This window comes from Chelonia mydas, chromosome 4 (genome assembly GCF_015237465.2).
Source record: "Chelonia mydas isolate rCheMyd1 chromosome 4, rCheMyd1.pri.v2, whole genome shotgun sequence".
NCBI classification, from domain to species: domain Eukaryota; kingdom Metazoa; phylum Chordata; order Testudines; family Cheloniidae; genus Chelonia; species Chelonia mydas.
Window position 1 is genome coordinate 10,998,418 of NC_057852.1, and position 13,220 is coordinate 11,011,637.

Consider the following 13,220-nt stretch of genomic DNA (forward strand, 5'->3'; position numbering starts at 1 on the left):
GGTAACGATGTTGGATCATATTAAAGAAGTTCTGTATTAAAATCACAAATGAGTTTGATTCCCCATAGTTTAAATTCCAGGGTATTACTAATTAAGAGGTCTCTTGGTTTTTGGTACTGTTTCTCTCCCTCTATGTGTGAAACTTGCAAGCTGCTAATTGTGTTAGTACATTCTAAGACAGAGTCTGTTCTCAAAGCAATTCACAGAGAGAGAGACTCAAAGCAATACTCTAACAACAGAAACAGCACCCAGAGACTCCCCACCCTTTTGTTGTATTAACAATTGTGATTAAAATAGAGATAGAGGATGTATGTGGATGGATGCTTGGTGTGGATAATAGCTGAATGATCAGGGAGGTGCCAGCCTAAGAATCCAGTGTCCATCAGCTGAAGAAGGCGTCAAGTGGAAATAACCAGAGGACCCCCGGAGGGCAGACTGGAATCCACCCAACAGCCTCAAGAATGGGAGAACCAAAGAACAAGATAACATCTAGCAGCACGGAGCCGTCAGAAATGTGCTATCTGCTGATTGATTCAGCAACAGCATGATGAAGCAATTCCCATAGACTGGCATAGGAAGAAATTCCTATAAAAATAGACTCTAAAAAGTGAGAACTTTGGGGTCTGATTCTGCAAACCAACTTCCAGGAGCATCAGATGAGCATCTGACAAGGCCCTGCTCCCTCCTCATGTCCAGACCACCTGGCCAGTGGCTTGGCATGAGCAACTCTAAGGCTGGTAACTATGATAACAACCTTGCAGAACCTGTGTGTGTGTGTTTGTATGAATGAATGTGTGAATAAATATGAGATTGAATGGAATGTTATAGCTATAACTAATTGCTTACTATGATTCTTTCTGTAGTCACAATAAATGTGGTATTTTGCCTTTTTCCCTTTAATAAGATCCTGCTGGTTTTTATTTTATTGGTATAACAACGAGTCCACTTTGCAGTGAGGATGCTGATGTTCCTCTAGTGCCTTCCCATAACTCCCCCTGTGTGCCTAGGATAGACCAGTTCTCCCACAATTCACTAGAAAAAAATCATAGTAGCTCAGTTTACTGTAGCACAAAGCACTATGGGATATGCCCCTACAAGTCCTACTAACACATGTTGGGGAGTGCAGCCCCAGTGAGGACACAGGCTATGTCTACACTATAGCAACTACAGCAGCACAGCTGCACCAATGCACCTGCGCTACTGTAGCGCTTCTGGTGAAGATGCTGTAAACTGATGGGAGGGAGAAGTAATGGGCTTAATTGGCAGCAAGGGAGATTGAGGTTGGATATTAGGGAACTCTTTCTAACTACAAGGCTAGTTAAGCTCTGGAACAGGCTTCCAAGGGAGGTTGGGGAATCCCCATCACTGGAGGTTTTGAAGAATAGGTTGGACAAACGCCTGTCAGAGATGGCCGAGGTTTCCTTGGCCCTGCCTCAGCTTTGGGAGCTGGATTAGATGACTTCTCCAGGTCTCTTCCAGCCCTACATTTCTATGATCAATATTTTAAAAAATGAGAGCCAACTCCCATTAACTTGGATGGAAATACTCTTGCTGACTTCAGGGGGAGTTGAGTCAGGTCTACACTTCAGACTTTTGCTGGCATAGCTATATTGGCTTGGTGTGGATCCCCCAAGTGATTTAGCTGTGTTGGCAAAAACCCTTAGCATAGACGCAGTTATATCAGCAAAAATGGACTTTTACCAATATTTTGCTCTGAGGGTCTGGAATGAGCTATACCAGCAAACCTAGTGAACGCTCTGCAGTTTTGAAAAGCCAGTTCTTAAGAGTTCAAAATATGGACTTTGGAGTCTAACTTTTTAAGCTCTTGTTTTTGAAAATCTTGGCAAAAGTCTATAAAACTTAATTTGAAGAATATATCAAAGATCCCTTGTGTGCATTGAATTCCTTATTGAGTTTGAGTAACCTGAAGCTAAACTGCTTGTGGGAAACCCTGAACCATTTATAAGCATCGCTGCAATGTAAATATACCCACAATTTCATCCTGAATAATACTGGGTTATAGACATCAGAACACAGAGTGATTTTTTTTTTGAAAATCATGTGGTTACTGCAAGTATATGGTATTTCAGTTAGAATAAAACCATAAAGTCATTTTTGTTAAAAGCCCCACATAGCGTATAATTTGTTATGATGGAAACCTCAAATGTATGCTTTATTTAATGTAAAGAGATGTTTCTGCCTCAAGCTTTCTTGTTCCCATGGACTCTTAGCTCTTGGTAAGACACTTCGGCCACAAAGATAGATTCTGTATATAATTGCATTCTGCCAAACATGTAATAATTATAGTACCTCGGAAACACCACAGCCTCTGTTTCATAGAGATAATCTGTGGTTTGGTTTATTGGGTGAACTAGCGAGGTCTTTCACTCAACTTGACAGCATTTCTCTGTCTGTAATATGGTTACTACTGAATGCCACATCCAATCAATCCCAAAATATCAGGCAATGTTCTAGGCATCAGTAGGCAGAATCCTATTGATTTGGGGGAAAATCAGAAAACCAAAGAGGGAAATGGGGGACATGGAGCCCCTGGCATGTCTTTAGCAGAACAACAACTTCATCAATTGTCTGTAGATCCAATAACCAGCTGATAGTACCCATTAACACTCTCCAGTTTAATAATGCTCCTACCTCAGCTCTGCCTATCTGCCCAATACAGTTTAACATGCTGAAACCCTGAATAACTTGTCTCCCGTCAGGAAGAAAAGAAATAATAATGACGGGGCACATGCAGAAAAGGGGGCCATACACACATCTCCTGGCTTGGGACGGGGAAAGGTGGGACATGCAACTCCTGGTAGAGAGGAGATTGGGGGATGGAGAACTGGGGGGAAGATAGAGCCCCTCCTAGCATATGGGGAAGGGGTATTGGGGGGAATGGGCATGCACACAGAACTGCTGGTGGAGTGTGGGGGAACACGGAGGCCCTGGTGTGGGGAGATGGCAGAAGGGGGCCACACAGTGCCACTGTCTTGTGGGGGAAAGAGGAATTAGACAGAGCCCACCATTGGGAAAGGGCGGAATGGAGGAAGGTGGGAACGGGGGCACACAGAGGTTGCTGGCAGAGGGGAGACTGGGGGGAGTTGCATGGAGTCCCTGAAATAGAGGGGGAGCAGAGGGGGCTTATTGGGAGGGATGCAGGGCGCCCCTGGGCTGTGCAATGAACTCAGCCTATACAAGCTACTAAGTACGTGCCCCTCTCATACTGTGAACTTTTGATACTGATTAATAGTTATTGTGTCATTAAATGCAGAGGAACATGGACTTTAAAATTACTTCAGCTAACAAAATGCCTCCAGTGAATGAAATGGGGCCATATCCTACCTTGCTTTCTCAGTTTTTATTCAACTCTGTGTGAAAGTTGATGGGACATGGAAACAGCTGTTCTAGCTTCTATAAAAATAAAAATGTGCTGGTTGCTATAGAGATTGTCTATCTACAGTCTGCTCCAAAGCCCTCTGCAGTCAATGGAAATACCCCCGATCAGACCATGGACACAGATGAACCTGCGGACAGTCGGAACCTGGCTCTGCGTACTTTGCCAACCAGACAGACTGTATAGGCATTGGGTGCTTCTATGGAGACAGAAAGGGGCAGTAGTTCATTCAGAATCCTTCCCTCTGCCCTGCCAGTCATTCTCCTCACATGCACTGTGGTATAAATTGTACCCCAAACACAGCAGATGGGGTCCTGGCAGAGAACGTCTCATCCAAGATGGCCAGCAGCTCTGGGGCACAAGCTGGGGTTGTCTAGGTGACTCTCACCTATGTCCTGGGTATTTTCTATAGCAGCTCGCCCCTTGATGGGAATGGAGAGACTATTCAACATAGACCTGGATCAAATGATTAAAGGTGGCAGAGTGGATCTGCTCCCTGGCCCAGGAGAAGACTGGGACTTTCTTGTCTGCCCAAGTGACCAAGAGCTCTCCACCAAAGGGACATTCTCCATATCTGGCATATTGGGGAAGGCACGCCCTAGGCTCTAGCAGCTGTGCTGGTGGCTTCTAAGCTTATTTGAAGATTTGCACATGAAGGGATGAAAAGCAAAGCCTGCCGCTGAGGTGTTAACAGCACAGCGCAGCACAGGGGCTCTTCCTTACAAAAAAGCAAAATCCTGCGTATGTACAACTTTCCACAGCTTCTCCATCCAGCTGTATGTTCACTAGGTACCCCCATATGTCCTTGCTGGCTGTTGGACTGCACCATGCCATGGGCTGTGCATTGTCCCAGAGGTACACAGTAAAGGGGTTAATGTGACACAGCAAAGACAATAGGCTATTCTGTACTGAGTTCACCGCTCCCAGGGGGAACCGCTTCATTTACACTCATCCCACAAGTTTTCCCAATGAAGTAATTTACACATTGAAACCTGCCCCATGTGATTTACTCACCCACTGTAATTAAGGATTCCACTAACCCGAACATTATAAGCCCTGCCAAGGAATTAAGAGGCAGTTTATGCACGAACTACTGGATGAAGGGCTAGGTGGCTCCAGGGCCTAAGGTGCAAGTTATTCAGTCACTGTGCAACTGCACACAATTGAAGTTAAATGGGATTTCACACTGCCACCTAGTGTTTCCACGTAGAATAGCAGGCAACATTCTATACAAGGATTTTTATTTTTTAAACACACAATACCACATTCAAACCAGGTTTAATTAATCACTGGTGCTCAACTTCAAATGAAAAACACTGGCAGAAAACTTTAAGGCCCAGTGGGAGGCAGTGGAGAGGATGACTCTGGGTCCTGGAGTCAGTGTGTACAAATACCTCATATTTAAGTTGTAACCAAAAACAGAGAGACTTTGATGGCCTCATCCACTAATGAATCTTGAAGTTTCCAAGGCAAAATGGTATTTTAGGGACAGAATCTGTCCCCCTCACTCTGTGAAATCAATACGGCTGTTTGCAGAGTAAGATACTGTGCAACATGAATGAGAAGGACAGACTCTGGTCCTTACTGAAAGCTCAGTATAACAAACCTGACAGTTTTTTGGGCTCTTTTTACAGCAGATGTATAACGTGTCTATTTTATAACCATACATTTATATTTCTTGCAGTCCCATTTAACTGTACAATAAACTTATTGGCGTGCAGTTAAAACTCTGTGTCTGGCTTTTACTCACCACATCCAGCTTTCCCTCATACCCGACTAAAATGAAAGCTATTTAACTCGGATCAATATAGTTAATACAGGAGCAGATCCTGATACCTTTACTCACATTGAGTATCCCTTACTCTGTAAGCAGTCCCATAGGAATCAACCATTGCCATTTTGCATTCTTTTAAATACCACTGCTGCTTTGCATTCTTTTAAATCAGGCTCCCTTAAGATGTTTTAAATTGAGAATGGCGAAAGATGTGAGACATCCAAAAATCCTAAGTCCCTTTTGAAAATCTTGGTTTATGATCTTTGCTCCCTGCTTCCTTCGCGGCAGAGCAATGAGGAGGCTTCTGAGGGGTGCTGATGAGTAGGTTGGGGGAATAGGGGCACATGACAAAATCCATATAATGTAACAAGCCAAACTGAACATGGATAATCAAACAAATGAAAATAACAAGGCAGACTTCCTTAAAAGAGACACTAGCACAAGATGAGAGCAACTATAACATAGCCATTTGAAGAAAAGCTTTCCCATTTATAAGCAAGATTTTTACATCTGGTGTCAACATAGCAACATAATACTCGTAGGCGTCCACAGAAGATAACCTCTCTTGCATCTTAGCTGGCTAGGCTAGAAGCTATAAATCACAAGCCTCCATGACAAGCAGACTGTGTCTTACTAAACAGTCATGTTAATCTGTCCGCACATGATCACAATTAACCAGGAGAATGGCCACCAGTATCACCAATACAAGATCTCTGCTCCCACTTTTTAAAATTTAAATATTTGGAAGCTATATTTTCAGCTGGTGAGCAAAGAATTAGCTGTCAATCTGACTCAGAGATCCCCACACACAGTGTGTGGGGTATGTTGTTCTAAACCAAAAATCAGCCACACATTTTCAGGCTTGTTTTAGATTAAAGGAGAAGAGCAAAACAAGAAGGAACAAAAGTAAACTCTCCAAGAGGGAGTACAGTGTGTCTCTCCTCTGCCACAGGTTGTATCCGAACTCAAAACAACATGGCAGTTACTCCAGCCTACTCCTAGGTATTTGAAAGTATAATCCACAGAAAACTAAAGTCATGAGGTACATAACTGTAAAGTCCATCTGACATCATTAATACTCTACATATGTTCAACATGCCCGTTGAGGCAGTGTGGGCATAACTGAATTGCTGAAAACAAACTCTGCTGCTGTAGTAAGGCATTTCTGTTCCCTGATAATGCTCTGTCCAGGTATTTATATCAAGCCCATAACCATGGAATCTGGGCACTAAAAACCTGATCCAAAGCTCTATGAAGCCAAAGAAGACTTTCTATTGACTTCAATGGGCTTTGGATCAGGCCCTCAGATAATTCTGTATGCAAAATACAGAAGGATTTGTATTTTCCAGCCCTTCCTTTAATTATACTACTTGAGTGTCTAAGGAAGAGATCGTTTTCCATTGTTAACACCACCTGCCCATTGGGTCATTAGGACACTGTCATGGAAAAGTGAATGCAAAGAGATAGTACTTCATTTCTACTCTGAAGGTGGTGGGATTTTTCTGGGGTACAGGGGGAAGAGAGGGAGTTTCTAATCTGCACAAACTAGCAAAATCTCAGTGGAATGAAGTTATGTGAGAAAAATGATGATTGTGTATGCAGTGTGCTAGTCACTTCACACAGCAGTGGGAAAACAATGCTCTTTCTCCAAAGGGCCTTTATGAGAATATAATTGGTAAGTGGGCAATGGTTTGAAAATCAAAGCAGTGTGTTTGCAGCTCCTTTGTCAGTATGTTGACTTTGTCGAGTGCAATCTCTTTTGGGCAGACACTTGTAATGTTTGTATGTCTGAACTGCCTAGCATGCTTGTGGGAGCTGGAACAATAGCAATTGGGCCCACAGACAGAAAGATGACAGTAAAGCCGACAGGATGGGCTTCCCCTGTCCCCCATCCTATTCAGCTGGAGCCAGAAATCACCCATGTCCCCCAGGCAGAAGAAGGCAGAGCCAGCAAGTAGCTGCTCTGAACAAGGGGAGCCTTGAAGACAGGCTCTTGCTCCTACCTCCAGTTAGGCCTAGGGAGACTGACATACCACATCTCCAGGGAGATGGGAGCTGCTTAGGAGGCAGGTATCTGGCCAGCCATGACAAGCCCCTGCCCCAGTAAACAGCTGGACACCAGCCTACTGTGCCTCCACTAGGGAGATCTGTTCAGTACCGCACGGTGCTGGCTGGCCATTAGAACAGCCCCCAATGACTGGAGAGAGGAAGGTGCAAGGGAGAGGAGGAGGACACTGTTTAGACAAGCTAGTGGTATGGAATTGGCACGGAGCTAATAAGGAATATGTCTCTCTCTCATCTGGATTACTTTGCTTATTTGTTGTTCTCCTTTCTCCAATCCTCCAGGTGTAAATTAGAGCTGGATGAAATTTTTCATTCAAGCCATTTTTTGACAAAAACTGGCCTTAAAAAAAAAAAAAAGGCAGAATTTTTTGTGGGATTTTTGAAAAGAATTTTCAAATGTTTTGATTCAAAATTTTTTTAAAAAAGTTTGTTTTTCAAAACCAAAAATACCACCCCGCTTTATCGTCCTTTCCTGCCCCTCCTCGTCCAGTGGCAAAAAAGAAAAAGGGAGAGGGGGAGATACCAAAAAAACTAAAACCCCTCAAAATTGGAGTTTTTTGGTCAAAACATTTCAATTTTTTTCATGAAACAGATTTACCATTTTTCAAACCATCACTAGTGTAAATTTTGTCTCCTTTGTTCTTTGGGTAGGGACCTTGTCCTGTTACCAGTTTGTAAAGGACCTAGCACCCTGTGGGTGCTAAATAAATAAAAGGACATAAAATCAAAGTACATGTATGTCTTCTTACAGTTATTTATAACATTTCCCTGGTACCAGGCATAGCAGCCTCTCTGAGCAGCAATGTTAAAATTTTCCTGTATGTGTCCACGACCATCTGGGCGGAAGGCCTTTCAGCTGGGTTCTTCTTCTTACATGCTGCATGGATGTCGAACAAATGGAACCTGACAATATCACTTCCTTCAACGTGCCCCAAGAAAAAACTGGAGACATCAGGAATTTTCCATATGTCCGTCTTCTCGTCATATGGAGGCATGAGGTCGTCTTCAAATGGCACCTCCTCCCCATAGGGCCAGAGCTGTTCAGGAGCTACAAATTCGCCTTGGAGCTCCCGATGGCCACACTTCACCAGCCTGCCAGTGCTCTTGTTCACAAGAGGCAAGGCATCCAAGTCATTCACTAGAACGTGAAAGTCACTTGTCAGCAGATACTGCGATAACACCTTGTCCAAGTCATTGGAATCACACATTACTAAGGTGCCCAAAGGACTGTTGTGCAAATAATGGATGATGCTCACATAGTCGATTGCGAGCATGAATCTGCGATGCCAAGTATTCAAGCCTTTATATTTGGGAAGGTCCAGCATTTTATTCAGGTTCTTCAGGGAGCCTAATGGGTGATACTGGGTAAGGATTGTGAACTGCTTCTCGCAATAGCCAAGCAGTCTGACAACATACTTGCTCTGGAGAGACTTCAGCATCTTCAGTCCATGAAGAAAATCTTCCTCCAGCTCTGAGTTGGCGAGCTGGGAAAGGGATACTTTGTTTTCCTTCCATTCAGAAAGAAAGACCTAAAAACAGAGCAAGAGACAAACAAAACATTTGGAACCTTTTCCTACTGATCAGCAGAAGCTATTATGGACCTGCAGGTAATGAAATAACCACAAGATTGCAAGCTATGCATTCACGAGACACAATGCTGTTAAATGAACAAGTTACACAATTACAAACTAGACTTTAACTGCTACTGAAGTTGTTAGGTGAGTCTTTGTATACACCTACATGTTACAGTGGAGTTACTGCTAGCTGCACAGCACTGACATGGTAATTCCTGCATATAGTATTTACTGATCTCTTGTGCTCCCCTCATGAGCGTATGACTTGGATTAAATGCAAATCGGCCACTAAATCAAACTGTCTACAAGAGAGATCTTATACAGACCACTCTCTCTCCTGCCACCCTTACTCGATCTGAGGGCTTGTCTACATTACCGCTGCCGGTCGATTTAAGCTATGCAATTTGAGTTACTCTAGTAATAGGGCTGTCAATTAATCGCAGTTAACTCACGCGATTAACTGAAAAAAATTAATTGCGATTAATCGCACTGATAAACAACAGAATACCAATTGAAATGTATTCAATATTTTGGATGTTTTTCTACGTTTTCAAATATATTGATTTCTATTACAACACAAAATACGAAGTGTACAGTGCTCACTTTATATATTTTTTATTACAAATATTTGCACTGTAAAAGACAAAAGAAGTCGTATTTTTCAATTCACCTCATACAAGTATTGTAGTGCAATCTCTTTATCGTGAAAGTGTAACTTACAAATGTAGATTTTTCTTTTTGTTACATAACTGCACTCAAAACCAAAACAATGTAAAACTTCAGAGCCTACAAGTTCCCTCAGTCCTACTTCTTGTTCAGCCAATCGCTAATACAATAAGTTTGTTTACATTTACGGGAGATACTGCTGCCTGCTTCTTATTTACAATGTCACCTGAAAGTGAGAACAGGCATTCACATGGCACTTGTGTAACTGGCATTGCAAGGTGTTTACGTGCCAGATATGCTAAACAGTCATATGCCTCTTCATGCCTCGGCCACCATTCCAGAGGACATGCTTCCATGCTGATGATGCTCATTAAAAAAAAGAATGTGTTAATTAAATTTGGGACTGAACTCCTTGGGGGAGAACTGTATGTCTCCTGTTCTGTTTTATCCTCATTCTGCCATATATTTCATGTTATAGCAGTCTTGGATGATGACCCAGCATATGTTGTTCATTTTAAAAACACTTTCGCTACAGATTTGACAAAACGCAAAGGAGGTACCAAGGTTTAAGAATCTGAAGTGCTGTCCAAAATCTGAGAGGGACGAGGTGTGGAGCATGCTTTCAGAAGTCTTAAAAGAGCAACACTCCGATGTGGAAACTACATACAGAACCCAAACTACCAAAAAAGAAAATCAACCTTCTGATGGTGGCATCTGACTCAGATGATGAAAATGAACAAGTCGGTCAGCTCTGCTTTGGATTGTTATTGAGCAGATCCCGTCATCAGCATGGATGCATGTCCTATGGAATGATGGTTGAAGCACAAAGGGACATATGAATCTTTAGCACATCTGGCACACAAATATCTTGCAATGCCAGCTACAACAAGTGCCGTGTAAACGCCTGTTCTCACTTTCAGGTGACATTGTAAACAAGAAGCCAGCAGCATTATCTCCTGCAAATTGTAACCAAACTTGTTTGTCTGAGCGATTGGTTGAAGTAGGACTGAGTGGACATGTAGGCTCTAAAATTTTACATTGATTTATTTTTGAATGTAGTTATTTTTTTGTACATAATTCTACATTTGTAAGTTCAACTTTCATGCTAAAGAGATTGCAATACAGTACTTGTATGAGGTGAATTGAAAAATACTATTTTTTGTTTTTTACAGTGCAAATATTTGTAATCAAAAATAAATATAAAGTGAGCACTGTGCACTTTGTATTCTGTGTTGTAATTGAAATCAATATATTTGAAAATGTAGAAAACATCAAAATAATTTAAATAAATGGAATTCTGTTATTGTTTAACAGTGCAATTAATCACGATTAATTTTTTTAATTGCTTGACAGCCCTAGTTAGTAACATAACTCAAGTCGATGTAGCTTAGATCTACTTACTGCAGAGTCCACACTACGCTATGTTGACGGGAGATGCTCTCCTGCCAACATTGCTTCCGCCTCTCATTGAGGTGGAGTACAGAAATCGATGGGAGAGCAATCTCCCATCGATTTGAGCATGTCTTAAGGAGTGAAGACCAGCCCTGAGAAGCATCATACTCCGCAAGCAGCACTGTTGATTTCAGCACCACTTCTTGCAGAGTAACTTACGATTCAGTGTAAGTGAGGCAAAGTCTGACTCTATGGGATTCTGTTTATGCCATCTATAGTCATCATAACTCTCTGCGTGTCTATAATAATTAACTACTGTGGAGACAATTATCCCAGAAGCAGCATATGCACTGATAATCAGCCAACACACCATGTGAACTTTTCCTCTTGGAGATCCACCTACCCAACATGATACTAACCTTTTTCACAGCCCCTTCACCAACACACTTCAGTTTCCTGACTTCTGTATTTATGGCTTCACAAGACAGCCAGGGCGAGCAATTTTTCAATAGTCCTAATCTGAAGTACCCAAATGGGCAGAGGCTGGAGTCCACGTCAGGCTGCACAGTGGTGACCGAGAAATTGTTGAGATGCATGTACAGAAGGAAATTCAGGAGCAGCACAGCTAGAAGCAGCAGCACCAACAAGACTGGAGGAATTTCCCTTCGGAGCAGCTCTTTTTTAATGTAATGGAGTTTTTTGTCCATGTTGCTATCTTCTACATTCTCTGTAATACACAAACAACCCAGTAAACACAATACTCTTTTGTGACAAGGAAAGACAGGGGACAAATGTTTGGGGGCCTTTTTGCAAAATCCTCTCCCTCTAGCCACCCAAATACTCCATAAGATATTTAAAGAGAAACCATCAGTGTGAAATAGAGTCAGCTGATTAAAAAAAAAAAAAAAAAGCACTTCGAGCTCTACTCCTGCCTTCACATCCCCCTGTCCTTTTTTTACAAACATAGGCCCCTGTCCACAAATATGCTTTGTCCAGGAAGTGAAGGAGCTCTGTATGGACCCAGGGAGAGGAAAGCAGAGCTGCAGAGGCAGGAAGAAGGAAGGACTGCTGCTGTCATATTGGTGGGGAGCATTCCTCAGTGCTGAGACCACTCTTGGTACTGGTGCACTGTGGGGTATTCCACCACATCCAGTCTGTTACTTCACACAGAGAACTGCTGACAGGCTTGGGTCTGTGAAATTGAAAAAGATAGGGACACAGACCACTTGAGCAGGGGACAGGCAGTAAAATTAAAATCCCAAGCATCCAGGGTCAGTTGGTTCCTGAGAAGAGCAGAATCTGACTAACAACAAATGAATAGACTTCAAATGATTAATTCAGGGAACTGCAGAATCAAACTGTATCTGAAATGCACTCGGCTGTGCCTAGCAATCACAGAGCAGAGCATGTTTAGGTCCTGCTTGTAGGTCCCTGAACCTAGGCTGAGTCCCATTCCACGGAGGTCAAGGGGCCGCTGTCTGAACAGGTCCGTGCCTGAGATTGCTCTCACCTCTGCAATTCTGGGGGTGACAATATGAAGCATAGCGGGAAAGACAAGGGAGAGAGAAAGGCAGATTGCAAACATTCAAAATACCAAATCAAGTCTATTTAACTACCCCGGTGCAGGAATCTAAACCTGAAACTCCCCTGACAATATTTATTAACAAGTCACCTCAATACTGCAAAAGGCAAATCAACTTCCCCCGAACTGAGGGCCACTACCCAGGTCAAACAGACCCCTTTCCCTGCCAGATGCACTTGGGGACCACTCACAGCACCCCACAGGCTCTGGGTTTCTGTGTGATACATACGGTGCATGCACCTACACGGCTCCGGCTCCTCTCCGCCGGCTTCTCCCTCCTGTCAGCAGGTGAGATGGTGTTTGTACAGCGCCTGGCACGGGGCGGGTGGCCCCAGACCTGTCCATTCAGCAACGGCCTGACATTAGGGTACCCCTGGACAGGCTGTTATTGCCAACCGAGGCGTGTAAGGCCCGATCGTTGTGTCTGTCACCCCAGCGAGCCGGTGTGACTCCGGAGCAGGCGCCTTAGGCCGCGGGCCGGGGAGGGAAGGGGCTGCGTGTCGGAGCGGGCACGGCACAGACCTCGCCGAGCCCCGCCGCGAAACCCGGCCGCGCCGCTCGGGGGCAGGAGCCGCCCGCCCCCGGGCCGGGACTTACCTCAGCCCGCTCCCGGGCCCTGCCCCGGCATGCACCGCCCCCGCTCCCGCCCTCAGCCCGCTTCAGCCTTCTCCGGTCCCGGGGGAGCTGGGCCCGCAGGCGGGGCCCCCGGCTCTGCAGGCGCCGCCAGCCCGGCCCCTTCCCGCCAGCCCGGGCCCAGACCCGGCCGGGAGC

The 13,220-nt window shown here is 44.0% G+C and overlaps 1 protein-coding gene across 6 annotated transcripts; it reads right to left on the reverse strand.

Annotated features, from left to right (window-relative positions):
- Positions 1-4,621: 4,621 nt before the first annotated feature.
- Positions 4,622-13,181, reverse strand: POMK (protein O-mannose kinase). Of its 6 annotated transcripts, XM_043544437.1 has the most exons (4): positions 12,675-13,112; positions 11,831-12,059; positions 11,287-11,594; positions 4,622-8,764 (listed from the first exon to the last, which is right to left on the reverse strand). In XM_043544437.1, exons 3-4 carry the CDS (start codon positions 11,572-11,574, stop codon positions 7,991-7,993), a joined length of 1,062 nt encoding a protein of 353 aa, XP_043400372.1. In that variant the 5' UTR covers positions 11,575-11,594; positions 11,831-12,059; positions 12,675-13,112; the 3' UTR covers positions 4,622-7,990. The 6 variants fall into 6 exon arrangements, with proteins under 6 accessions (XP_043400372.1, XP_037752549.1, XP_007071049.2 ...); XM_037896621.1 differs by lacking the exon at positions 11,831-12,059 and having other exon boundaries at positions 13,047-13,181; XM_007070987.4 differs by lacking the exon at positions 11,831-12,059 and having other exon boundaries at positions 12,694-13,112.
- Between the last annotated feature and the right edge of the window lie 39 nt (positions 13,182-13,220).

Bases quoted from the DNA above. Each gene is read 5' to 3' on its own strand.
- POMK (XM_027833146.3), bottom strand. The intron at 8,765-11,286 runs GTTAGTATCATG...CTCTGTTTTTAG, and splicing joins GTGAAGGGGCTGTGAAAAAG to GTCTTTCTTTCTGAATGGAA.